The following is a 24331-nucleotide window of genomic DNA, read 5'->3' as shown; positions in this document are numbered from 1 at the left end:
GCCAGGCTACAACTCTCTGCCCCTGACTTCTGAGGAAGGAGCAGTATCTTGGGCAGCTCTGGTCTTAAAGGTAAGAGGGAGGAGGCCCTGAAGCAGCCCTTGGGATCCCTGGGTGTCAGGGCTGGGGTGGGGGTGTCTCCAAGAATTCCTTGAGTTCCTAAGCCCCTTTTCAGCCTCTGGGCTACGGGTTCTGTGGCAGCTGTGATGGAGGGCTTTAGGAATAAATGACTAGAGTGGTCTCAAACTAGGGTGCTGCTGCTGTTGCTAAGTCGCTTCAGTCGTGTCCAACTCTGTGCGAACCCATAGACGGCAGCCCATCAGGCTCCCCCGTCCCTGGGATTCTCCAGGCAAGAACACTGGAGTGGGTTGCCATTTCCTTCTCCAATGCAGGAAAGTGAAAAGTGAAAGTGAAGTCACTCAGTCGTGTCTGACTCTTAGAGACCCCATGGACCACAGCCTACCAGGCTCTTCCGTCCATGGGATTTGCCAGGCGAGAGTACTGGAGTGGGTTGCCAGTAACTTCTCCGTCAAACTAGGGTATTTGAAGAATATTCTAGGAAGCTTTTCAGGGCCTAGTGACAGCTCAGGCTGGTCCTTTGGACCCTCACTGGGTTAACATAGCTCTTTTTCTCCAGAGCTCTGGAGAGGCAGTTGGAGGCCCTCTTAGGGCTGTGAATCTTGGAGCAAGGACCCAAGGTAACTTTCAGCCTCAGCCCTCTCTCCCAGGCAGAGTGGCTGGAAAGCTCTGGCCCCCACCCTCTGCTCCTTGCCTCGAAGCCCCTCTTGGCTCATGGTGCCTCTGCAGAGGTGGGGCTGGGGGCAGGGAGCCTTGGGGGCTGATGCTAACAGCTTTGGACAGGGTGGGAATTTCCACTCCTATCTAGGGAGCCATCAACACTGTGTGCCCTGACCTGGGCCTTTGGCCTCTAAAGGGCAGTGGGAAGGCCGGCCCCAGGGCCAATCCCTGGCCATTAATCCCTCCTGCCAGCCTGAATATCCACCCAGCATGGTCAGACAAAGGCCTGCCCAGCCCAGCCACTGTGTTCCTCCCGCCCCAGGGGCTCCACTCAGACGCTGGGCCGCCTGGAATCCAGGCCCATGAGAAAGGGGCCGCCTTCACTGGCCATCTTATGCCCGGATGCTCAGCCGCATCCCGTCCGGCCCAGGGCCTGTGAAAAGAGGGCCCAGCCACGCTGAAAACAAGGATTAGCCCTTGGGCCACCCCCTGACACCGGCCTGCTTGGCTCCGGGAAGCAGGCCCAAAGGAGGGGGCCAGGCAGACACAGAGAACTGGAAAAGTCTGGGTTCTCACCCCTTTGGCCCAGCTCCCTGCCCCCACTCTCCCCAAGAGTAGCTCAGCCAACCACACATTCAGTATCACTTACTGAACATACACCGTGTGTCCCAGACTTGACACATGGACTGGAAAATTGATAGTACAAGAAAATTTCAGCCTGCCAAGGGAAGTAGTAAGAGTCATTCTCCTACAACCTACTCCCGACCCCCGGAGGCTATGGTAGGGGTCTTTGGAGGGGGGCTTCAGCCCTAAGGGAAGGGGAGACAGTGGCCCTGGTTTCCTGCCTGAGAAGAGCTGCAGCATTCTGCTGCACCTGGCTGAATACACGCAGGTGCTGAAACCATTTCTGTGGCTCTGCCTCTCTCCTTCCCTTCCTGGTTTAATACCAGAAATGCCAGGTGTGTAGTAGAAAATAAATCTCTTATTTAAAAAGCCTGGTGCCAGGGTGGGCCAGGCACTTTCATACATGATCTCATTTGAATCTTATAACAACACCGACAGGGTCCATCATTGTCCCTCTTCGGCAGGTGAGGAAACAGGCTCAAACGAGCAATTGGCCCTGGACACTCACTCGGCTTTTGGAGCCAGGCGCCCCGCTGCTGCAGCTGCTTGTCTTGCCTTCCTCTTTGGTGAGCTGTTCACTGTGGCTGCACCATCTTATGCTCCCAAGGCCTGTGCCAGGCAGTAGGATGCAAGGTGGAGAGTGGGCTGAGGTGGGGTCTCTCCGTGTGTAAACCAGGCTGATTCTTCACTTGCGGCGGGAGGGTGCTTGTCTCTAGATCTCTCTAGAGTGTCGTCTTCTCCTTCCACTCTGCTTTTCGGTCCTCTCTGCCTGTCTTTCTCAAAGTGGTTGGTAGTTGTCTGGGTGTCCATCTCTTCACTCTGCCTCCCCTGGGCACTGGCAAAGGATATGGTACAGAAGTGCTCGATCAATGATGTGGGTGAAACTGAGGCCAGGAGAACGGAAGGAAGGACGGATTTGGATCCATGTGGAATTGACACGACTTGCAGATTGCTCAGATGTGGGGAGTGATGGGGGAGGGAGCAGCCTGAGATGACGCCCAATATTTCTGATCTGGGTGGTAAGGGGCAAGGGGTCCATTGGCTGAGATTTGGACTGCAGGATGGGGAGGAAGATGGAGTTGGGGGTGCACTGGGTTGAGCGTCATGTTAAATGGACACTTGGATATGCTGACTTGGAGGTCAGGAGAGAGAGGCTAGGCACCAATTTTGCAGATGAAGTTGTGAGAGCTGGAAGGACTCTAGAGTAAATTATTTCAATAGTCTCAGCTTTAAAATATCATGGTATGATGGTGTGCTGGTGCACTGAGCTCTGGGTTTTAATCTCACCTGCCACTTACTAGCTATGTGAAGTCAGGGAAGTCTTTCTTTTAACCTCTCAAAGCCTTAGTTTCCTTATCTGCAAAACAGGGATAATAATAGTACGACCTCACAAGGTATTCACATTTAAGTGAGCTAATGTATGTGTTTACCACATACACAATGTTCAGTAATGGTGGCTGTTATATTACCTGCTGAGATTGGAGCTGGGAGAGTGGGCTGTTGAGCTTTGAGTTTGGAATTTGAAGCCCTAGGCCCTCTGGCTGCTGTAGCTACCTTCGAGCATCTGTACCCAGGGGCACTCCACAGCAGCCAGAACTGGGGTGAGACACCTAGGGCTCCAAATTTAAGGAGGCACTGGCTCTCAAATGCTGACCCTGCACTTGTATCACCCTGAGAGTGAGCACTCCCTTAAATTCGGGCCACTTCAGTAGTCTTACCTAGTCTCATCCCTGCTCCCTTGAACTTGCTTATCTCCAGGACAGACAAGCCTCTTTAAAGACAAGGCTCTTTTATCCCTTAGTTCCTTCCAAGCCAAGTCTGGCTTTCCTGTCACTCTGGGAAAGTTTCCTGAAATAGGCTCAGGGTTGCATCTCTTTTGAACAATGTGGTGGGTGGTGGTATTTCCTAGAGATAGATTTTAATAAAGAATAAGGAACCTCCTCATCACCACCTTCCCCAATGAGCTGTGAGGCTGGCATTTCTGGAGCTTTCCAAATGGCACTAGTGGTAAAGAACCCACCTGCCAATGCAGGGGACACAAGAGACCTGGGTTCAATCCCTGGGTCCGGAAGATCCTCTGGAGAAGGGCACGAAAACCTACTCCAGAATTCTTGCCTGGAGAATCCTATGGACAGAGGAGCCTGGTGGGCTACAATCCAAAGGGTCCCAAAGAGTCGGACACAACTGAAGAGACAGCATGCACGCACCCCGCCAGAACATTCCCCAGTGAGATGTGAGTCTGGCTTTTCTGAGCCAGTAAGCAGCGCTCTCAGATTTCGTCTGTGGAAGCCCTTGGGGGTCTCTCTTTGAACCAGCAACTGCTTCTTGGAACTCTGGGCTGTGTGTCTGTGTTTTGTGCGTCTCCCCAGGGTGCATGATGTGAGGGTGTGAAAAAGGGAGCCTTTTTTCTAGAACAGAAGATGCATGGAGAAGAGGCAGCCAGAAGGCAATTCCAAATTACAGACTTTCCAGGGGGCTCTTGATTTAAAGTAATCAGTTCTCCGGTTCCCAAATCTGCTGGCTGGATTGCTTTTCACAATTTTGTTTTTTCAAAGGTTACTGGCCTGGATGGGACAAGGTTGTAGGGGAGATAGCAGAGAGAGGAGATGCTAACCCCGGAGCCAGGAAATAGCCTCCCCTGACAAAGCCTGCCTCCTGCTCTTCCCTTCCCCCCAGCCTACCTTTCTCCATTGTCTAATGTCCTGGGGTGGGTTTGACCAGCACAGCATTAGGATGCTGAGGGTTGGCAAGTTGGCTCTGGACGGCTCTCATCTCTGCCCCAGCTGGAATTGGAAGGACGCGGAGGGGTACTAGGAGAGACCGACAGAGGCTACAGGACTTAGCTGAGAGACGTAGGATGGGGAGGGTCCCAGAGAGTGCTCTGAATGGATGGATTTGTGATTGGCATTGACCCAAAGGGGTGGAGGTTGAGGGAAGAGAGGAAAGGGAAGGGGGCTGACTGAGTCTGGTGTGATGGGGTTTGGACCAGGGGCTGACCCAATGGAGATGGAGAAGGGATGAGGCTGGGTCTGGGAAAGACTGACCCAAAGGGACAGAGCCAAGGGAGGGGTGAAAGGCTGGGGATGGGGGAGAGAACTGTCAACTTTGTAAGAGGATTGGGAAGGCAAATTAAAGGGGGAGGCGCTGGCCAGCGGAGAAGGTCCGAGCCCTCGCCCCTGGCTGGGGACACAGAGGGAGGGGGCCGTGTCCATATAAGGCAGGCCAGCGGCCCGGGTCTCTCCGAGAACGCGGGCAGCCCGCCGCATTCCCATGACTGGGCGCAGCGACATGGAGCCGCCCGCAGCTTTCTCGGGCTTTCCGGCCCCGCCCTCGGTCGCGCCGTCGGGGCCGCCGCCGTCGCCGCTCGCCGGAGCCGAGCCCGGGCCGGAGCCCGAGGACGCAGCGGCGGGCCGCGGGGAGCCGGAGCCCGCGCCGGCGCCCGGGCCGGGCCGGCGGCGGCGGCGGCCCCTGCAGCGCGGGAAGCCTCCCTACTCTTACATCGCGCTCATCGCCATGGCGCTGGCGCACGCCCCGGGCCGCCGCCTCACGCTGGCCGCCATCTACCGCTTCATCACCGAGCGCTTCGCCTTCTACCGCGACAGCCCGCGCAAGTGGCAGAACAGCATCCGCCACAACCTCACGCTCAACGACTGCTTCGTCAAGGTGCCCCGCGAGCCGGGCAACCCGGGCAAGGGCAACTACTGGACGCTCGACCCGGCGGCCGCCGACATGTTCGACCACGGCAGCTTCCTGCGGCGCCGCAAGCGCTTCAAGCGCGCCGAGCTGCCCGTGCTCCCGGCCCCGCCGCCGGCCGCCGGCCCGCCGCCCTTCCCCTACGCGCCCTACGCGCCCGGCCCAGGGCCCGCGCTGCTCGCGCCGCCGCCCCCCGCCGCCCCCGGCTCCGCGCCGCCCGCGCGCCTCTTCAGCGTCGACAGCCTGGTGAGCCTGCCGCCCGAGCTGGCGGGGCTGGGCGCCCCCGAGCCGCCCTGCTGCGCGGCCCCCGACGCCGCCTTCTCGCCCTGCACCGCCTCCCCGCCGCTCTACTCACCGCCGCCCGACCGCCTGGGGCTGCCCGCGACGCGCCCCGGCCCCGGCCCGCTGCCAGCCGAGCCGCTGCTGGCCTTGGCAGGGCCGGGAACCGCGCTCGGCCCCCTCGGCCCGGGGGAGGCCTACCTGCGGCCGCCGGGCTACGCGCCTGGGTTGGAGCGCTACCTGTGAGCCCCCTTCCTATCGGCGGGGGGCGGCCCGGGCTCCTCTTCCCCAGGAAGGGGCACTGCCTGGGAGCCCCAATCTCTGTACCCGTGCCTTAGAGCGCACCTCGGAGCTCCCCAGCTCTGCCTCGTGGACTGAGCACAGCTGTTTCACCCGCCGCTGTCCCTCATCCCTGGGGAACCTCGCACCATCTCTCCACTGGACTTAACCCCCCATCCCCCATCCCGAATTGTAAGGCCCGCATTTCTTCTCCCTCCACTGTGAGCCCTCATCTGTGCACGCCCCCGACCCCTGCACTATTTTGGGTCCCGTGTCTGGGGATCCTGGAGAACCACCTGTGAGCCCCCACCTCGAATTTCTGGTGAACTTCAAGCCTTTGGAAGTCAGACCTTCGATCTCAAACCGCCTCCCAACTGGTCTTTAACCTCCCCTGGGTGTTTTGTTTGTTTTTTAATAACACATTAGAGGCCAGACTCCTAGGTCTGTGACTCCCTGGCCGTTGTCCCTTCATTCCCCCCACAGGCTTGTCCCCGACTCCCACTTACCTGTCCGTTCCGTTTCCTACTGAGAGAGCACTCTCCTTTGACACAGACTGGAACCTGGCTGGGCTCCTCCAGACCCCAGGACAGCTCTTCATTTCTGAGACAAGCAACACCAAAGGCTCCTTGACTTCAGGAGGAGTTAGTAGGCTGCCCCATCATCTGAAAAACTTGAGACTTACTAGATTATTATTATTTTTAATTAAAAAGAAGAAACTTTCCTCTGGGCTTGGTGTGCTGGCTGGTGACTTGGGGGAGTGGTCTGGGGAGACAGTAGGGGAGTTCTGTTCAGGATCTTGGGTTGCCACATGGGGTGAGCCCCTTGTGAGTTACCAGGCAAAGGTTCATGAAGTAGGATTAGGATGTGATTCAGCCATAGCTGTGCTCATAGTAGGCCTGATGAAATGCCATCCATCACCTGCTGCAGAAGCTGGTAGAGATGGGGCATGCAGGTGAGTGTATTTGGCCAGCGGGTTTGTCTGCTGTGTGGGATTATTCCCAGCTCCCATAGATAAGGGAGCAATGGCTACTCCTCCAAAAAGCACTCACTGAATGTGCCAAGCATTGGGAATATAATCACTAAACAAATGGGCAAGATCCATGCTTTGAGCTTATGGGTGAGTGAGGAAGAGACTATCAATCAGTTCTCAGAGAAATGAAACAAGTGCCCTACAGCCTTCCACTCAAACTGTGGTCCAGGTACCTGGGAACTTGGTAGAAATGCAGAATCTTAACTCAGACCCACTGAATCATCGGTTTCCACAATTTAACAAAATTCCAGGGTGATTAGCATACACAGTATTCTGGACTAAAGGCACCATGCCAAGGCTGGGGCTCAGTTTAAAAGGCTACTTCTACTTTAAGGAGTAGGACCAGGCTGCAGAACCATACATGCCCTGCTGAACTTCTGGAGCTGGATTCTGCACCCTGTCTTAACTTCCCTGCTGAAATGGGAGCTGGGCAGCAGGGACTTGAGCTGATTCATCACTGTCCCCAGCACCAAGGACAGGGCAGCACTGAGCATTCAGAAGTTGCAGGAGAGGGAGGGAGTTGGCCTTTGACCCTGTCCTGCTTTTTGGTGCTGATCCAAACGCTAAGCGTCAGGCTTTTCCCAGCTCCTTTGCCCCAGGGCTATCAGTCTACTAGGGTCTGCATTAGGTGTGGGGAAGGGCGGGGGAGGGGATCAGTGTGTCTGAGCCCAGGGTGAACGTGATTTGCATGTTGGACGTGCCTGATCAAAGAGTTTAAAGCTCTGGGGGCAGCGATGGAGGGCGAGCACAGAGAGTAAGCAGATTGTAGAAGAGAAAGTGAAAGTGAAGTCGCTCAGTTGTGTCCGGCTCTTTGTGACCCCATGGACTGTAGCCTACCAGGCTCCTCCCTCCATGGGATTCTCCAGGCAAGAGTACTGGAGTGGGTTGCCATTTCCTTCTCCAGGGGGATCTTCCCGACCAAGGGATCAAACCCAGGTCTCCTGCATTCCAGGCAGACGCTTTAACCTCTGAGCCACCAGGGAAGGTTCAGGAAATCCGAGAAGGCAGGGAAGGCCCTCTTTGGAGGTAGGGCAGTAGGTATGCAGAGTCTGGTATGAAATGCTCTGGATAGACCCTGCTCCCTCAGCTATTAACCCCTTTGGGCAAGTCAGATTTAATTTGCCTGATGCATAACAGCCCTTCACTTAATATTTGATGACTGACTGAATGAATGAATCCCTAGTGTCTAATATTGTGCCTGACTTACTGAATAATGATTGGGCTGACAGTACTTTGGCACCTTCTTACTCATTCTCACTTGCCGCCCTCGCACTGATCTGCAGTAAAGCTGAAAGACGTGGAGGTGGCGACTGAGTCCCCATTGGTCCAATGAGAAAATCGCCCCTCCCTGAAGCCAAGCAGGTAGGGAAGATCCCGCCCTCAGTTCTCTAAGGAATGGAGCCCCGCGGAGATCAAACTGCATACTTGCTTCTGCTCCAAATGGTGTTACAGTCCTCCTGCCTCACAGAACTTCATGATAAATTCCTTCCAAATCCAAGAAATTTCCACAGACAGGAAGAAGAGGATCCTTCTTACTTGGCTGAAGTCGGGAAGTGCTTCTTGAACTCTGAATTCAAATCTTGTTTGCCATACAAGTCTCTGTCCCTGGGATCTTGAAATAGTGGGGACTAGATGAGACATGTCTGCATGCAAATACCAGAAAGGTAAATACTGAACTAGAAAGTCGGAACGATTTTATTTATAAAATGCTTCTTCAGTTTTCCTTTATTCAACATCAGGGAGGGCTGACTGTGCCAGACCTTGCGCTGGGCTCTGAGACCAATAGGGATACAAACATGAGAGTGTTTATGGCCTTACAGAGTTCATTGTATGGAAAGCTACATGTCATAGAGCATCCTAAGAATTTTGACACTTTGGGAGGTGTTGAAAAAACAAAGCAATGGCTCTAATTCAATTCTGTCTTTAAAGCACCGAACACTTTTTTTTCTAGAAGTGAGATTTCAATATTATTTCCTCTACCCTCTTTTTGGAGGAAATAATTTGAATAGTCTTTAGAAATGTTAAGCAAATACCCCTTCATTCTTATAGAAAACTTGATATCATCTTTACTCTGAAGATACATTTTTTAACACTTGAGTTTTGTTTTTATTACATTGAAACAATCATATAACCTAGCAAGTCAAATAGCAATCAAAGACCTTAGGACCTGTGCTTGGTTTCTTAGAAGCATCTATTTTCAGTTCATATTTGTCTCTTTTGGATCTCCTTTCCTATTTCCATGCTTATACTATTCTGTCTTAAAACAGAAATGATTAACTTCCTCTAAATCTCTCTCTCTTCCCAACTCCATCTGAAATTACCAACGTTTGGTTAAATTAGTTTCTAGGATTTACATTACTTCTTCCTGTTTAGTTACTAAGTTGTGTCTGACTTTTTGTGATCCCATGGACTATAGCCCATCAGGTTCCACTGTCCATGGGATTCTCCAGGCAAGAATACTGGAGTGGGTTGCCATTTCCTTCTCCAGGGTATCTTCCCAACTCAGGGACTAAACCTGCATCTTCTGCATTAGCAGGCAAATCCTTTACCCGAGTCAACAAGGAAGCCCTTTTACATGGCTATTGCCATATAAATTTTGTTCTCCAATAAGTTGCTAGTGTACCATGACTACTCTTCCTTTTTTTTCTTCTGGTGCAACTTTGAATTTTCCTGGAGTCATTGCCATATTTTTGTTTTCATTTGCTTAGCTTTACACCGGTGGCTAAATCTTCTTCCCATATCTTCCAATAGCATAGTTTTTCACGAAGTCAAACTTATCAGGAAACCTGTCATTGCTTTTGGTCGTGGTTTTCCTTTCCCGGGGGCATCTCTCCCAGAGCCTTCTGTCCTCCAGCTTCAGACCGGGCTGATTGTGCTCCATGTCTGCTGCCCAGATGTGGCCCTGAAATTTCCCTTTACTGTTTTCCTTGGAATTCCCTCCATCTCTATCCTTTGTTGGATCCTGTGCTCCTGGGATTCCAATCTTCCCTTTTGGTTTTTTGTTTCAGTCGAGGTCAATTTGGGGGAAATTTTTGCATTATCTGAAATTAAGATGATTATTTTAGCATGAGAAGCTAAGTGTGCCCTTTTTACAATTAAATGATTGTGTCAAAGCTGTGTTCTGTAGACTTTATTTAGAGGTGGTTGAGAACGAGGGGAATGGGAGATTGTTTCCTGGGTTCAGTACACACTTCCCGCCTACCCTACCTACCTACTGGGAAACTTGGAAGGAGGCTCGGTGTTATAGAAATGAGGGATGCTTGTTTGGGTAGGAGAGTTAAGCTAGGGGAATGGTTCTGAGTTCCTTATAGGAATAAGGAATTACTCATAGGTGAGCTGAGAGGCGTTGCTTCCTGACTTAGGGGGATTTGGAACCCCCAGAAAGAATGACTTTGGGCCCGCGATGGTGCTGAGCTGCTGAGAGGGCCTGTGGGATTCAGCTCAAGAAAGTGGCCACTGTCACCCTGGCAGGTAGAAAATTGAGTACCTAGGAAAGTGACATCCTTGGCAAGGACACAGGTCAGCAGGTAATCTTCAGAGTTGTGCTTCACCTGGGAAGGCAGAAGAAAAAACGGGCCACATGGAGAACCCTCTACTGCTAGGGACTGGCTTGGCTGGTTTAAGCCCATGGGAAATACCTAGAAGTATGAGGTAGGGGGAGGATTTTGCAGGATACAGAGGGCTAAAGTGGTCTCCTCCTAAAGGAATAAAGCTCTGTGGGCCTCCAGAATTGATTTTAATTTTTTATTATAATGTCATTTAATACAAGCAGGTGTAAATTCCTCAAACTTGTATCTCTTATATAACTGTAAAACAAAGTATTTTAATAAATTAAATTCAAACAGAGCTACAAAATAAAAATTCAAATTCATTACATTAATCAAATGTAAAAAAAAGGCATTGTTTTGCTGAAACGAAACACTTGTACCGTGAATGTGACTGTTATGGCCCCACTGTAGGTCTTTGGGTTTGGTGTGCCTTGAGCCGTGTGATGGCTAAATCCATCCATTATTTTTTTTTCTTCTGAATGAAGTTCATGTAGCAGGCCATGTCACCAACAGGCCCAAACACTGCACTTATTTATCAAGGCTACATCACTTTTTACCTTATCTCAAGATTAAAGAACTCCTTGATTAAATGCAAATGAAGACTCTAAATACCAGCTTTCTGATACCTATGATATCAGGAGGTCATTTAAGTGATCCACAATATACTTAAATGAATGTGCTTAAGATTACTGTTGAAACAAAAACGTAACATTAAAAAGTGTTCATAAAATTGTGATTGTATAAGAATATGTTCTTGGACCAGATTTTGAAACAAGCACTTGAAGATTTAAGTCGTTTATCTAAGTAACTCAACAATTAGAAGAAAATTATAGTTACAGACTATAAAATCATAAAAGTGAGAATAGTACATATTAAAATCCATACAATGCAGTCAAAGGAAAAGTCTGAAAGGAAATTTCATAGCCCCAGATATGCTGTTAGAGGGGAACTGCGGTGGGGTGGGGAGACCAATTAAAAGGCTATTGCAGTATCCAGGCAGGAAAGGATGGTGGCTTGGTAGCAGTAATGATGGTAGTAGAGAAAAGTAGTACAAAGGTATAGAGACAAGCAGCCATTGGCTAGAACCATCCTATTCCATGGAGGTTACACACTTTCCCATTTAATCACAGCCTCGTGCCCATTCCCTGATAGCTCAGTTGGTAAAGAATCTGCCTGCCCCCATAGGGGACCCCCGTTCGATTCCTGGGTTGGGAAGATCCCCTGGAGAAGGGAAAGGCTACCCACTCCAGTGTTCTGGCCTGGAGAATTCCATGGGCTGTATAGTCCATGGGGTCGCAGAGTCAGACACGACTGAGTGACTTTCACTTCACATGCCCACTCTGAAACTTTGAGGGGCACGGGCATTTGACTAGTAGACAATCTGGTTTCATTTGACTAATTTAAGGAGTAACTAATCTTAATAGGGGCTTCCCTGGTGGCTCTGTGGTTCAGAAAAATCCACCTGCCTAGCAGGAGATGTGGGTTTGACCTGTGGGTTGGGATGATCTCCTGAAGAAGGAAATAGCAACCTACTCCAGTATTCTTGCCTGGGAAATCCTATGGACAAGGGAGCCTGGTGGGCTACAGTCCATGGGGTCTCAAAAAAAGTTGGACACAACTTAGTGACTAAACAAACAACAGACATGTTAGTACAGTAGAACGCAGAAAACATTGACAGAGACCATTCCCCCACTGCTCCCACCAGAAAACACTCAGGCCAGCCAGCGCTGCCAGTGAGTTCTTCCAAATCATTAAGGAACCTATCTTTCTAGTTATATAAATTGTTCCAGAATGCAAGAAGAATGGACGTCATCCCAATTCTATCTGCTTAATGATGTTATCAAAAACTGATAAGCAGTGAACATGCAAAGTATAGCTATTCTCACACATGAAAGCAGCAGCAGAGCTCCTTAGTGAAATAGCACCAAATTAAAGCCAGTAGTGCATTACAAAAACGCACGATCAAGCAAATCCAGTTTATTCCAGGAATGCAGGGTGGCATTATTAGAATTCTTTACCATCTGAGCCACCAGGGAAGCCTGTTGGAATTCTTAGCTCCACCTAATAGATGATGAAATTGAGGCTCATAAAGGTTAAGTGACTTACCCAGGTCAAGCTGCAAAGTAACAGACTCAGAACTGGACTCCAGGTCCCCCTGACACCAAAGTCATTCTCTTCCCCTGAGAGAGGCCCGTGGAGATGGAAACTTGGATGGAAAGCCCCAGACACCAATACAGTCCCCTCAACTCACACCCACAGTCCTGATATTGAAAGCTACTTTCCCAAGCCAAGTGACTGGTTCTGGTTTCCTTTTTCTTTCAGTTTTCCCCTTCCTCCCTCTTGGACGCTTCCTTCTCTCCCCTGGTCGCGCTCATTAATTTTGTGGAGACAAAAGCGCCACCTATTGGCCACCTTGTATGCACCTATTTGAGCGGCAAATCTATAGAAGAAAGCTAGGATCCATTTGGATGCCAATTGGAGCTGAGGGTGGCTTCAGGTCTCTGAAAGGCACTTGCTCACGAGGAGCGCCGTGATTTGTTTTAGAAGAGAAAAACGGGCTGCAGTTTCCACCTCCCCCAGGAAGCCCTCCCAGATCTTCCATTCTCCCCTATTCTTGGCAGCTGCCCTCTTTTATTTAACAAAAGGACTCTTAGTGACTGTGGTCAGAATTTCACCTACTCAAACCTCACTGCCCTCCTCCCCGGTGGCCTTCCCAAAGATGTTCTGGTCTCTAGATTTGGGAAGGCTGGGTACTTGCCACCTCCACCCTTGGTGGGTCTGTGTCCTGGGCATCAATCTGTACAGGGTGATCGTGCCTTCTCCCTTCCAACCCCCAAACCCTGGGCATCACTGGCAGGTGTAGGGACCTCCAGGCCTCCTGCCAGACACTGCCATCTGCCCTTCTGGCCCTCTCCGTTCAGACCCCAAACATGACTCCCTTCTTCTGATCATAGAATCACGTTCTAAGATCTGCTCCTCTCTGGCCTTTGATTTCTCATTTCCTGCCTCTAATCATACAAATCTGAGTTGTCTCAGCCTTGTGGGAGGAAGTGGACAAGGGAAGATCAAGCAGAGCCCTTTGTGAGAGGCAAGCATGTGATGATGAGAGCCAAACTCTGGGCTGAAACCAAGTCCCTCCACAGCCAGGGAACCTCAGGTCATCCCAGACACATGACATCAGCTCACGCGGCGGATGGCACCATGCCAGGCTGACCTGGGCTGGGAAGAGCAAGAACCTGGGTAAGGTCAGGCTCTACAGAAACATGATAGTTATTATTGCTGTGAATGTCAATTGCTCACATTTGGAGTTACAGATAGGGCACAGTACTGTAGTTATAAGAGCCCTGATTCTGGATCCAGACTGCCCAGAAGAGAAGATGCGCTTCTCACATGGCAGATAAGGAAACTGAGGCTGGGAGAAGTTCAGAGGTGTATCTGAGGTGACACAGGAAGGGAGGGGAAGGTCTGCGAGTAGATCCCAGGCCTCCGGTGCAACTGCTCCTCTCCAGTCTCATAAACAAACCAGGGAAGGTACATTCTCTTGGCAGGTTGGAGCAGGCATGCTCAAAATGTCAAGGTTGAAGAGGACAGCAAGGAGCCTCACCAAGGCCTCTTGACTCCTAGTTGGCTCCAACTGGAGTACTAGGTTCCATAAATCCCTGCGAGGTAGTGCCAGGACATCTCCTTGGTCTCTGTCTCCAACCTAGCTACCTGGATACTTTACAAATGAGAAAAATGAGGCTTAGAGAGATTATCTGTCTGAGACCAGTAAGTGGTGAGAGCATAATTAAAACTCAGCTCTAAGACCTGTACTCTTTCTGCTGTACCTGGATGGCTTTAAGATTCCTGCCCAGTGATTATCCAGCCTCTACTTATGCATTTCCAGTGATGGGGAGCTCACTACCATCAAAGTAGCAGATCGAATCTCTGAAGGACAGCCATGATGGAATTTCTCCCCTCCACGGAGTCACAGAAATTGAGTCTCTTTATAACCTTCAGATCCCCTTTTGCCTTGGTCTTTGTGCTCCAGGTCAGCCCTGCAGAAATCTGGAGGTGGCGGCTATGTCAACCCCGAGTCTTTTATTCTCCAGGCTAACACCTCCCAAACCAGGTCTCATGTCTTTGAGACATTCCCCCATCCCTCCCTGTATTAATTAGGGTTAAGCTCAACTGTGAGCAACTGATTCCCTCCTCCCCAACCTTACATACCAAAGAAAATTCCACAACAATGGCTTAACCAAAATTCAAGTTTATTTCTCTTTCACATAAACATCTGTGCAGGCAGTTCAGAATGGCATGGCACCTCAATGGTCTCAGGAACCCAGGATCTTTCTCTGCTGTGGTGCTACTGTTTGTGAAAAATTTGACTCAACCTACTAAGCAGAAAGGGGAATATCTTTAGAATACCTATGAAGTCTAAGGGTTCTAGTTTCAGGCAGAGGACTCAACATTGTCAGTAAGCTCTGGCTCCTTAGGGTGTTTTCATCTGTGGATGGACTTTGATGTCAAACAGCACTCTCCACATGACAGGAAGGATGGCTGCTGGCAGCTAGACCTGCGTGCTCATCTTCTGATCCAAAAGGAGAACCTCCAAGAGTTCCGTGTCCATGTATCCCAAGCCCCAGAGTCCTTATATCGTGGCATCTCAGAGTTCATATATTGAATCTTGTAGGAGTGATTGGCTTGACTTAGGTCCCACCTAGGCCTATCACCTTGGGCTTGCAATGCTATGTTTGATCCAACCAGGTTGCCTGTCTGCTCCTAGAGGTAAATGTGAGGAGGAAAGAGACTGAACAGCCCCATCAAGAGGACCACATGGAATACAGGAGTTCTTACCCAATAGAGAGGTAGGACATCTCAAAACTGAACATATTCAGCTCACCATGCTAAGGAGATTGAGTTTTGTCTCATAGGCAGTGGAGAGTCCCTAGGAGATTCTGGCAAAGTGTGGCTGGTTTGATTGATCAGAACCATTTTAAAGGAAAGAAACTGAGGTAGACAGCATGAGAGAGAAATCCAATGGGTTCAGGGACCAGGGAGAAACTCCCCCTGATGGGGATGCACATTCTCCTTCCTTCAGGGAAGGGGACTGATGGGGGAGAAATGGTGTCATAAGAGAACACATATCTGTAGTGATGACGTAAGCTAGATACAGCCTTGTCTAGAGTCCCAGAGTGAGAAGTGTGTCATATGATTCACTCATTTATTCATTCATGTATCCACATATCTAACATTATCTGAGTATCTGTGTTGGATTTTGTGCCTGGCAGGAGGTAGTGTTTAATAATCATGATGATAGTGATAAGAAATAGTTGTTGAGCTTCTCTGAAAGTTTCAGGCACTGGGCTAAATGCCTTATTTCATTTAATTCCCACAACTATTCAATGAGGTAGGTACAATTATTATCCCTATTTTGTAGAGGAGGAAAGATGAGGATGAAGACAATGTAATTTCTGTTCTCAAGGAGTATACAGTCTAGCGAGGGCAACAGCCTAGAAAACAAATTGTGACAAGAGAGGGAATTAGCATTTTGGAAACAGAGGCAGGAGCTCTGCACAGCCTGGCCAGTGTGGGGTGTTATGGGGAGAGGAAGCAACTCAGAAATCTTGACATTTGAAATGGATGGATTAGGAGGAGTGAGCTGCATGCAAGGTGAAGATGTGAGAAAGAGCAAATCAGTGCCGAGGCTGGAGATGAGGCTGGACAAGCAGGCAGGGACCAGGCTGCCTGGTAGCCTTTGCAGAGAAGCACATGATGCCCAGAAGGAGAGCATCCCTGAGGAGGCCTCAGGTTGCCAGGCAGTTATCACAGGAGCCTCCTGCAACTTACATGCCAATCACCCTCCCAGCTTGACCTCAGATCTCAGCAGCACCCTCTGGGTATTTATTACCAGCCCCTCTCTCCCTTTTTAGGTTAGAGAAGAGGGTAGTATTTGCCTGAATTGAAGTTGTTTTCAGCCTCCAACAGACCTGCCTGCTGATGTAAGGACGCTTGGCCAACCCCTGAAATTTGGAGCCCTTCAAAGTAGCTTGATCCGGGTTGGGGTCAGGGGAAAGAAGAATTTGATCTTCCAGGGCAACTTTGCCCTCCCTGCCCTCCGTACTGCCCCATCCTGGAACAGGAACTACATCCCCCGCCCGCCCCCCCCCCCCCCCCCCCCCCCCCGACTCCCACCAATGCCCGCCTCTACACAGGAACACACAAGTTCCTTCTGGCATTTCCCCTTCCTATTCTGGTGAAATGGAGAGGGCTCTGGGCTGGGACATGGGATCTAGTTCCACCTTTGCTGTGTGACCTGGGGCAAGTCAGCCCTCTCTCTGACTTGAAAATGGGTCTCAATTTCCCCATCTAAGAAACGAACTTTGAAAATCGACAGTCCAATTTCGGGATACATGATTTCATTTTTTATTTACTGGTGGTGAAGAGGGGAGGAAGCACATTCAGCATGGAATGCAAAGGGTGGGTGGAGTGGATGGACTAATGACCCTTTCTTTGGAGAAAGATCATTGCCTAGTGCGGTGGAGCGCTAGAGTTGAGGGTTCAGGCTTTAGGTTCTTACGAGCTCAGAGCAGGAAGAGGGAAAGACGAATTGGGCTCTCAAGAAGGCAGGATTTGAGCCAGGATTTGAAGCTTGGGTACAAGCTGGGAAAGGAAACAAGCATGCGCAAAGAGGAGTCCAGAGGTTATAAGCTTCTGAATGATTTTGCCAAGAAGGGTGGGGAAGGGGCGCTTTGATCCCAGACCTGGTCGTCCAGTCCCTGCCTCATTGCGTGTCGGCGCGGCTCCTCCAGAGGTCGCTGTTTCCCTGGAATCCGTCCCCAGCTCCCGCGCGGCAGAGCTGGGACTCTGGCTGGTCCCCTATAGCTTGGCTTCCGCGGCTCCACAGCAGCTCCAAAGGACTCAGGTCCAGCAATATTTACTCGCCCCTGCTAGGACTTACGGCATCATCAGTGACCCTGCCTGGGGCTCTGAAAGGCTAAACGTGACGGCGCGTGTGCGCGTTCGTGCGTATAGGGTAGGGGATCTCATCCGGACGGCTCCGCACCCGCCCCTCCCTCCCCACCCGTTTGGGGCTGCGGAAAGCCGTCCGGTTCCCGCGGCCACGGCAGTCCTCCTGGCTCTCCGCGCGAGGCCCCTGTCCCCTCCTCTCCTCGCCACGGTGCAAGCCCCCTGCCCAGGCTCGCACCCTCACATATTCTTTCCCTGGAGGGTCATGCCGCGGCCCGGAGTGGGTCTGCAGCTCGCGACCAGGTCGCACACCTTCGGGCCCCGAAGTGGAGCTGTGGGCCTGGCTGGCGATCGTTCCAGGGCTGTCCCCCGCCCAGATGTGCGGTCGGGAAGGGGAGAACTCGGCACCGGTGCCGGCCTCTCAGAGACGTACTTGAGCACACAAAGCCACCGTTGCCCTTCGCCCAGAGGGGCAGACACACGCACGTGGACCCAGGACGCACTCCACAAGGCACTCTGACCTGATGCCCAGGCCTCCACACGCCTGGAAGCGTCTCCAACTCCCCAGCCCCTGCGGCATATCTCCCAAGCGTGTGCGGCCGGTCCTTCCCGGTCGCTGCGAAGCCGGCTTTCCTGGTCGGGCGGGTGGTCTGGGACCCGCGCTGTTTTTTTCACCCTCTCCGGAGCCCGCAACCCTCTTCCCGCGAACGAACCGGAGTGCACAGGCTCCGCAGCGCCCAGGGCTGGGGCCGGAGGGTGCTCCCGCGAGCCCCCATCACGCAGCCGGGGGACGGTGGCCGTGCACAATGGAAGGAGCGAAAGTCGCTTCCTCCAAGAGGGGGAGGATTCCCGAGGTGTGGGGGACCGCAGAGGCACCGACCGCTGAGCCGGTGCAGAGCTAGCTAGCCTGGGAGTAAAACAGCTCACGCCGCCCAAGGCCCAGCCATTTCTGGGCTCCCAGAGAGGCCGGCCTCTCCCTGAACTCTGTGTGTGGAGCCCCACCGCCTGCAGCTCGCCCCTGCAGGTCACACGATCTGGAGTCTCCCGCCTCCCACTCAGGGCCAAAACAGCCGACCGCCTTTGAGCAGGCGATGATCTGGAGGAGAAAGGGGAGATGGACCCGCTGCAGCCCAACCGCCGTCTTGCTCCAGGGCTGCGGCCCCGGGGAGGGACCAAAAGAGCGTGTGGCTGCGCGGTAGCTTGGCTAGGTTTGTGAGTAAAATCAGAGAAGCATGGAAGCGTGGGGTCCCCTGCCTGGCTCAGGCGGCGCTTTGCAGTGGGTCTGCACCGAGGGGCGGACCTCCGCGCTCACCGCATGCGAACCGTGGGAAGGCCGCGGGAGAGCTCTGCGCCGGCGCCGCTCGTGGCCGGTTTCGTGATGACAATTATATTCTAACAATCATCGGAGATCTCTCCTTTCCCCCCAGCCGAGAAGAGCACGTCTACAGGGGCCAGAAGAAGGGCAGGGAGGAGCCATAAGGGGAAGGACGCTATTGACAGCGGCACAGAGCAACAAACAAGCAACAACCTCTGGTCGGTGCTCCGAACATTTCCGAGTGGAAAATTCCCTGGATCAGCGCCCGCCACCCCCGCCCCCGACGCTTTCTCTCAATCCTTTCTGGGCTGCTCGAGAAAGGTGGCTAAATAGTGAGATGGAGAAAAGAAGAGGCTGAGAACTACCAGTGACATTGTAACTAAGACCCGCACAATCTGTCTCCTCCTGCTTCTTGGAGGCTGCAGGCATGGGTGCTGAAAGCCTAGACTTCTGTCAGCACCCAGGCTTTCGCGGCGGGGAGTGACCGACACACCCAAGGACACACACACGACCCAGAGACTTCGTCGAAGAAGCAAAGCCTGCAGGCAGGAAAGGCTGGAGCCAAGACAGAAGGGCAGAAAACTAAACGAATCCCGAATATTGGGAAACCATTCTCCCAGCCCCAGGGCACCTATTCCTGGCATTGTTCGAAACAAATTTGGCCAGAGCCTTGGGAGGAGTGAGAAGCTCCCAGAAACACCTCCCCAGGCAAGCCTTGAGCTTGGGTCAGGTGTTAAGCAGGCGTTATTTGAATAAATAGAGGAGTTCTAGTCTGGGAGCCTGGACACCTGGGCCCAGCCCAACGGAAGGGCCCTTCAAAAAGCCTAGCAAGTCACGTGATCTCCTTGGACTGTTTCCACTCTTTCAACTGTGTGTTCTGAAGAATCTGGAGGATTTTTAAAGAATCACCTTGCAGAACAGGGTTGAGGGGGCCACATCTTCTTTCCTTGACCTGAGTCTCAGCAGAATGGAGGGTGAAGCAGGGTCAGGCAGAGGTGTGGGCTGGTGGCTGCAGCTGCTCTGTGAAAGGTGGAGTCTTGACTGCAGCAAGAATCAGGATATTTGGGCAGCAAACGCTTCAGTTAGTTTTACCCTGAACTTGGGGAGGGGGCTGGAGTGAAGGGAACCAGGAGAGAGTGCTGGCAAAGAAAGAAGCTACTGGTTCATATTTGCTATTTTAGAAATAAAGGACATTTAGAAAGTGAGATGGAGAAGGATGATGCCAGTGTTGTTTTTCTCTCCATTTACTTAGACATTACCAGAGCTCAGCTTGGTTGGAGCTGCTGTGTATGTAGTGGATGGTATGGGGTGTCTGTGAGTGTCAGTGAGAGGTCCCTGTAGTCATGAGCAAGCTTGGAGATTGCATAGATTTGCCAGATAAAATACATCTGGTAAATCTAGCAACCCTGGGTATGTGAGTTCATCTGGACTCATGCAAATACCTGTCCCCAAGGCCTTCATTTGCTTCCTGGGGGCCCCAACACCTATGAAATTCTGATTCCAGGGCCACTAGTCTCTGTCCAATTTCTTGATTATGGTTTGAGGACTGGAGCACTTCTCTTTTCCCAAGGACAGTCTTTGTTGCGGACCCAGCACACTAGGTGGATCCCCTTGGTCTGAAGCCCCAGATGGGGCTGCCCAGCAGACTTGCTCTCACAGGATATGAGCAGCCAGATCTGCCTTCCACTCTCTTCTGCTCTTAGCTGAATCACTGGGGAAGATGGAGAACTCTTATTATGAGGATTCCATGACAAGGGTTGCACCCAGCCATGCTTTTTCATGTCTGGAGACTAGTCCCCCTGCCCCCTGGGCATCTGTTGTCCCACCTGTGGAATACACTAGATCGGAGACTGCTGTTGGGTGAAAGATTTCATCCACTCTCACATGACCCTGCTGAGATATAGCCTGCAGGGCGGATAAATCCCGTCTACTCTGCCCCCAGTACTATCTACAGAAAGGCTAGTTCAGCAGGGTGACTGGAGAGGACTATTAATAGACAGCAGCCATGTAACCCAGCCCAGGGCTAGAAGGGGGTATGAGATCCAGATGGGAGACTACACTGCTCAGAACCCCCTTCTCCCCAGGAGTCTGCAAAGTGCCTTCAATATCCTTCTTTGTTGTGGCTACTTTTACATATTAATCAGGGGGTGGGTGTTTTTAATCTCATTTTTACAGAGGAAGAAACACAAAATACAAAGAGCAGGTAAGGACTGAAGCCAGCACTGGGATCCCAGCAGGCTGGCTCCAGGGTCTTTGCTCTTAACTACTGTTTAGAGCAGCAAACTGACGCGGCGGGTAGGAGTGGAGAAGGACTAGCTGACAGCCCTACAGTCTGCGACAGCTGAGCGCAGCTGGGCTCGCGGCCCGCATGCCTGAGCTTTGACCACTGTGGGGCGCTGTCGGGGCAGCAGCCGGTCTATCGGCTCTGTACTTGATTACGTCCAGTGCCCATCTCCCCTGTCATCCCCAGAGGCTGAGACGGCCCCAGTCTCAATTGGGAGTTACTGGTTGCTGGAGGAAGGCCAGGAGAGAAGTCCTAACGGTATGGCCAGGAACCCAGCTGATGAAAAAAAAAGCACGGAACCAACATTGTGTGCACAGGATTGTGAAAGCTGAAGGCAACACTGGCTTGCGGTTGAGGTCAGGGTTCATTGACAGAGGTCTCGGTGCTGCCTGTCGGTAGAGCCTGCAAGTCCGGCGAGAGAAGGGGGAAGGGAGAAGGAACGTAGGTGGCTCTGTAGTGAGACGGGGTGGGAGAAACAGGGAAATTGAGAAAGAGATTCTCAGACCGACGAATAGAAATCCAGATAAATGCAGGGTTTCCACAGAAAACAGAGGCAGAGATTCACCGAGAGCTAGAGAAACACAGTCACAGAGCTTGAGTGCGACAAACGGGTATCAAGACAGAAAAAGATCGGATACAGGCAAACTCAGCGATGGGCCGGTCCGCGCTCTCGAAAGACGACCGAAGCGCCCCAGAAAAGCTTTCGGAAAGCGGGCAACGGGCACGCGACGCGCTCCCTGGGTCCGCGCGCACAGTCTCCCATCTGGAGTCCCGCGGTGTGGCAAGCGGATGGGGTCCCCTTGAGGCGGGGTCCAGGCCTTGGGAGGGGAAGACAGGGGCGCAGCCAGAATCGCTCACCTCTCCGAGGCCCGAGGCTGAGAACGCCAACTTTGTTCCTTGCAATCACTTAAGCGCGTCTCGCCTTGGGCCGGAAGCCGCTCGCGTTCCTTCGGGCCCCGCTCTGGCGGCGTTGGTCCCGGCGTCTCAGGCTCCGCTGGTGCGGCTCCAACCGCGCTTCGGCCTCGGTGGCCCGGGCGCTGCCTTGGGGAGATGACGGGTGGGGGACTATCGCTGCTGCTCCCAGCTCCAGCTGGCACCCGCGTGAACCCTTACCATCCAGGGCTGAGCGCAGTGAAGGCAGCGGCTCCAGGGAGCGAGGGTTTGCGGGATGGGCTAGAGGAGGATCTGCCTCCGGCCACCGGAGCAGCGCTCCCGCGGCTGCGGCTGTTTGTTCCCGCCGGGCCCCTCCGCCGAGGCACTCTGCCCGCCCCCGCCAGCCCCACCCCGCTCGGGGAGCTCCGCCCCGGACTCGCGCTCTTCCGCCTTAAGCTGCCGCCAAGCGGGAGGGACTAATCCCCAGACCTCTCCAGCCCGGGGCGGGGGAGGGGGGGCTGGGGGCCAAGACCGGCAGGGTAAGGGGGGGCGCCTCAGCTTCTTCCGCCGGCGCCCTGGGCGCTGCCCCCGGCTCGGGCTCCCGGGGCAGCGGAGACAGCCGTCGCCAGTAGGGTACTCACCGAGAGATGAGAGCGGCCGAGTGAACCACGAGGGGGCGCTGCAGAGCTGGGGGACACCCCTCCCCGCCAGTCCTCAGTCCCCCGCCCCCTCCCCGCCCGCGCGCAAAACACTCTCGCCCCAGAGGCAGCGCGGCGGAGCCCGAGCCGCGGCCGGAGCGGAGCCGGAGAGCGGCGGTGGCGGCGGCGGCACCATGACCCTGGGCAGCTGCTGCTGCGAGATCATGTCCTCCGAGAGCTCCCCGGCCGCACTGTCCGAGGCCGACGCAGATATAGACGTGGTGGGCGGCGGCGGCGGCAGCAGCGGTGGGGGGGAGCTCCCTGCCCGCTCTGGGCCCCGCGCCCCCCGGGACGTGCTCCCCCACGGCCCCGAGCTTCCCCCGGAGGAAGCCGCGGGGGAAGCCGTGGAGGACGAGGAGGAGTCCGGTGGCTGCTCGGACGGCGAGCCCCGCGCTCTAGCGCCCCGAGGGGCGGCGGCCGCAGCGGGAAGCCCCGGGCCAGTCTCGGCGGCGGCCCGGGGCGCGGCGGGGCCCGGGCCAGGACCGCCGTCGGGGGGCGCGGCAACTCGGAGCCCCCTGGTGAAGCCGCCCTACTCGTACATCGCGCTCATCACCATGGCCATCCTGCAGAGCCCCAAGAAGCGCCTGACGCTGAGCGAGATCTGCGAGTTCATCAGCGGCCGCTTCCCCTACTACCGGGAGAAGTTCCCCGCCTGGCAGAACAGCATCCGCCACAACCTCTCGCTCAACGACTGCTTCGTCAAGATCCCCCGCGAGCCGGGCAACCCGGGCAAAGGCAACTACTGGACGCTCGACCCGGAGTCGGCCGACATGTTCGACAACGGCAGCTTCCTGCGGCGCCGCAAGCGCTTCAAGCGGCAGCCGCTGCCGCCGCCGCATCCACACACGCACCCGCACCCCGAGCTGCTGTTGCGCGGCGGGGCTGCAGCGGCGGGGGACCCCGGCGCCTTCCTGCCGGGCTTCGCGGCTTACGGAGCCTATGGCTACGGCTACGGGCTGGCGCTCCCGGCCTACGGCGCACCCCCGCCGGGCCCAGCCCCGCACCCGCATCCACACCCGCACGCCTTTGCTTTCGCCGCCGCCGCCGCCCCTTGCCAGCTGTCGGTACCCCCGGGCCGTGCCGCGGCGCCTCCACCCGGACCTCCGACGGCCTCGGTGTTCGCGAGCGCAGCCTCGGCTCCGGCCCCTGCGCCTGCTCCGAGCGCAGGGTCGGGCCCGGGCCCCTCGGGCCTGCCAGCCTTCCTGGGCGCGGAGCTTGGCTGCGCCAAAGCCTTCTACCCCGCGTCCCTGAGCCCTCCCGCAGCAGGCACCGCACTCCTGCGCCCAGGCCTCAAGACGGACGCGGGTGGAGGGGGCGCCGGGGCCGGGCAGAGGCCTTCCTTCTCTATAGACCACATTATGGGCCACGGTGGCGGCGGGGCAGCACCCCCGGGCGCCGGCGAGGGCTCCCCGGGGTCGCCGTTCTCGGCGGCGGCGGGTCCTGGGGGTCAGGCCCAGGTCTTGGCCATGCTGACTGCCCCGGCCCTGGCTCCAGTGGCCGGCCACGTTCGCCTCTCGCACCACGGGGACGCTCTCCTGTCCTCAGGGCCCCCGTTTGCTGGCAAAGTCGCAGGCCTCAGTGGCTGCCACTTTTGACCGTGTCGGGATCCGGGCCACTTTGAGCCCGCACTCCTCAGTCTCTCCTGGAGCTCCTGCGGTCCCAGCGGAACTCAGGGAGTCTATTTATGAAGAGTCTCCAGACCTTGGGCCGGCGCCCGTGGTTCCACGCTCGGAATCTCTCCGACAGTTGGGACGAAGCGGGCTTCATCGCTCAGGAAGAGGCCCGGGTCTACGCGACGAGGTCGCTAGCCGTGATCCCATTTCACTTTGAGCAGTAAAAGGGGGAGGGGATGTCTTCGCTTTTTCCCAGTCTCTGCGCCTCTTGGCAGCCCCGGAAGAATGTTTTCCCGGAGAGGTGCCTACCCAGGCCCGGGCAGATCCGGCCAGAAACACCAACTGTGCAGAGAGGTCTCCCCTTCTGCTTCTCCCTCACTCCTTCCCCAGCTTTGAGGCCCTGATTGTTCA

General features: G+C 54.2%; 2 protein-coding genes across 2 annotated transcripts; both read left to right on the top strand.

Moving 5' to 3' along the window:
* The first annotated feature begins 4630 nt into the window (after nt 1-4630).
* On the top strand, nt 4631-5578 carry FOXE3 (forkhead box E3). The gene has a single exon (XM_052638251.1). The coding sequence runs from the start codon at nt 4631-4633 to the stop codon at nt 5576-5578; it is 948 nt and encodes a 315-aa protein (XP_052494211.1).
* Nucleotides 5579-22441: 16863 nt separating this feature from the next.
* Nucleotides 22442-23902, top strand: FOXD2 (forkhead box D2). Its single transcript, XM_052638124.1, has one exon. The coding sequence runs from the start codon at nt 22442-22444 to the stop codon at nt 23900-23902; it is 1461 nt and encodes a 486-aa protein (XP_052494084.1).
* Nucleotides 23903-24331: the final 429 nt, after the last annotated feature.

This window comes from Budorcas taxicolor, chromosome 3 (genome assembly GCF_023091745.1).
Source record: "Budorcas taxicolor isolate Tak-1 chromosome 3, Takin1.1, whole genome shotgun sequence".
NCBI lineage: Eukaryota > Metazoa > Chordata > Mammalia > Artiodactyla > Bovidae > Budorcas > Budorcas taxicolor.
The sequence above is the reverse complement of the archived record's forward strand: the minus strand, read 5'-3'. Positions and strand labels throughout refer to the sequence as shown.

Coding starts and splice junctions, on each gene's coding strand:
- FOXD2 (XM_052638124.1), top strand. CDS start 22,442: ATGACCCTGGGCAGCTGCTGCTGCGAGATCATGTCCTCCGAGAGCTCC.
- FOXE3 (XM_052638251.1), top strand. CDS start 4,631: ATGACTGGGCGCAGCGACATGGAGCCGCCCGCAGCTTTCTCGGGCTTT.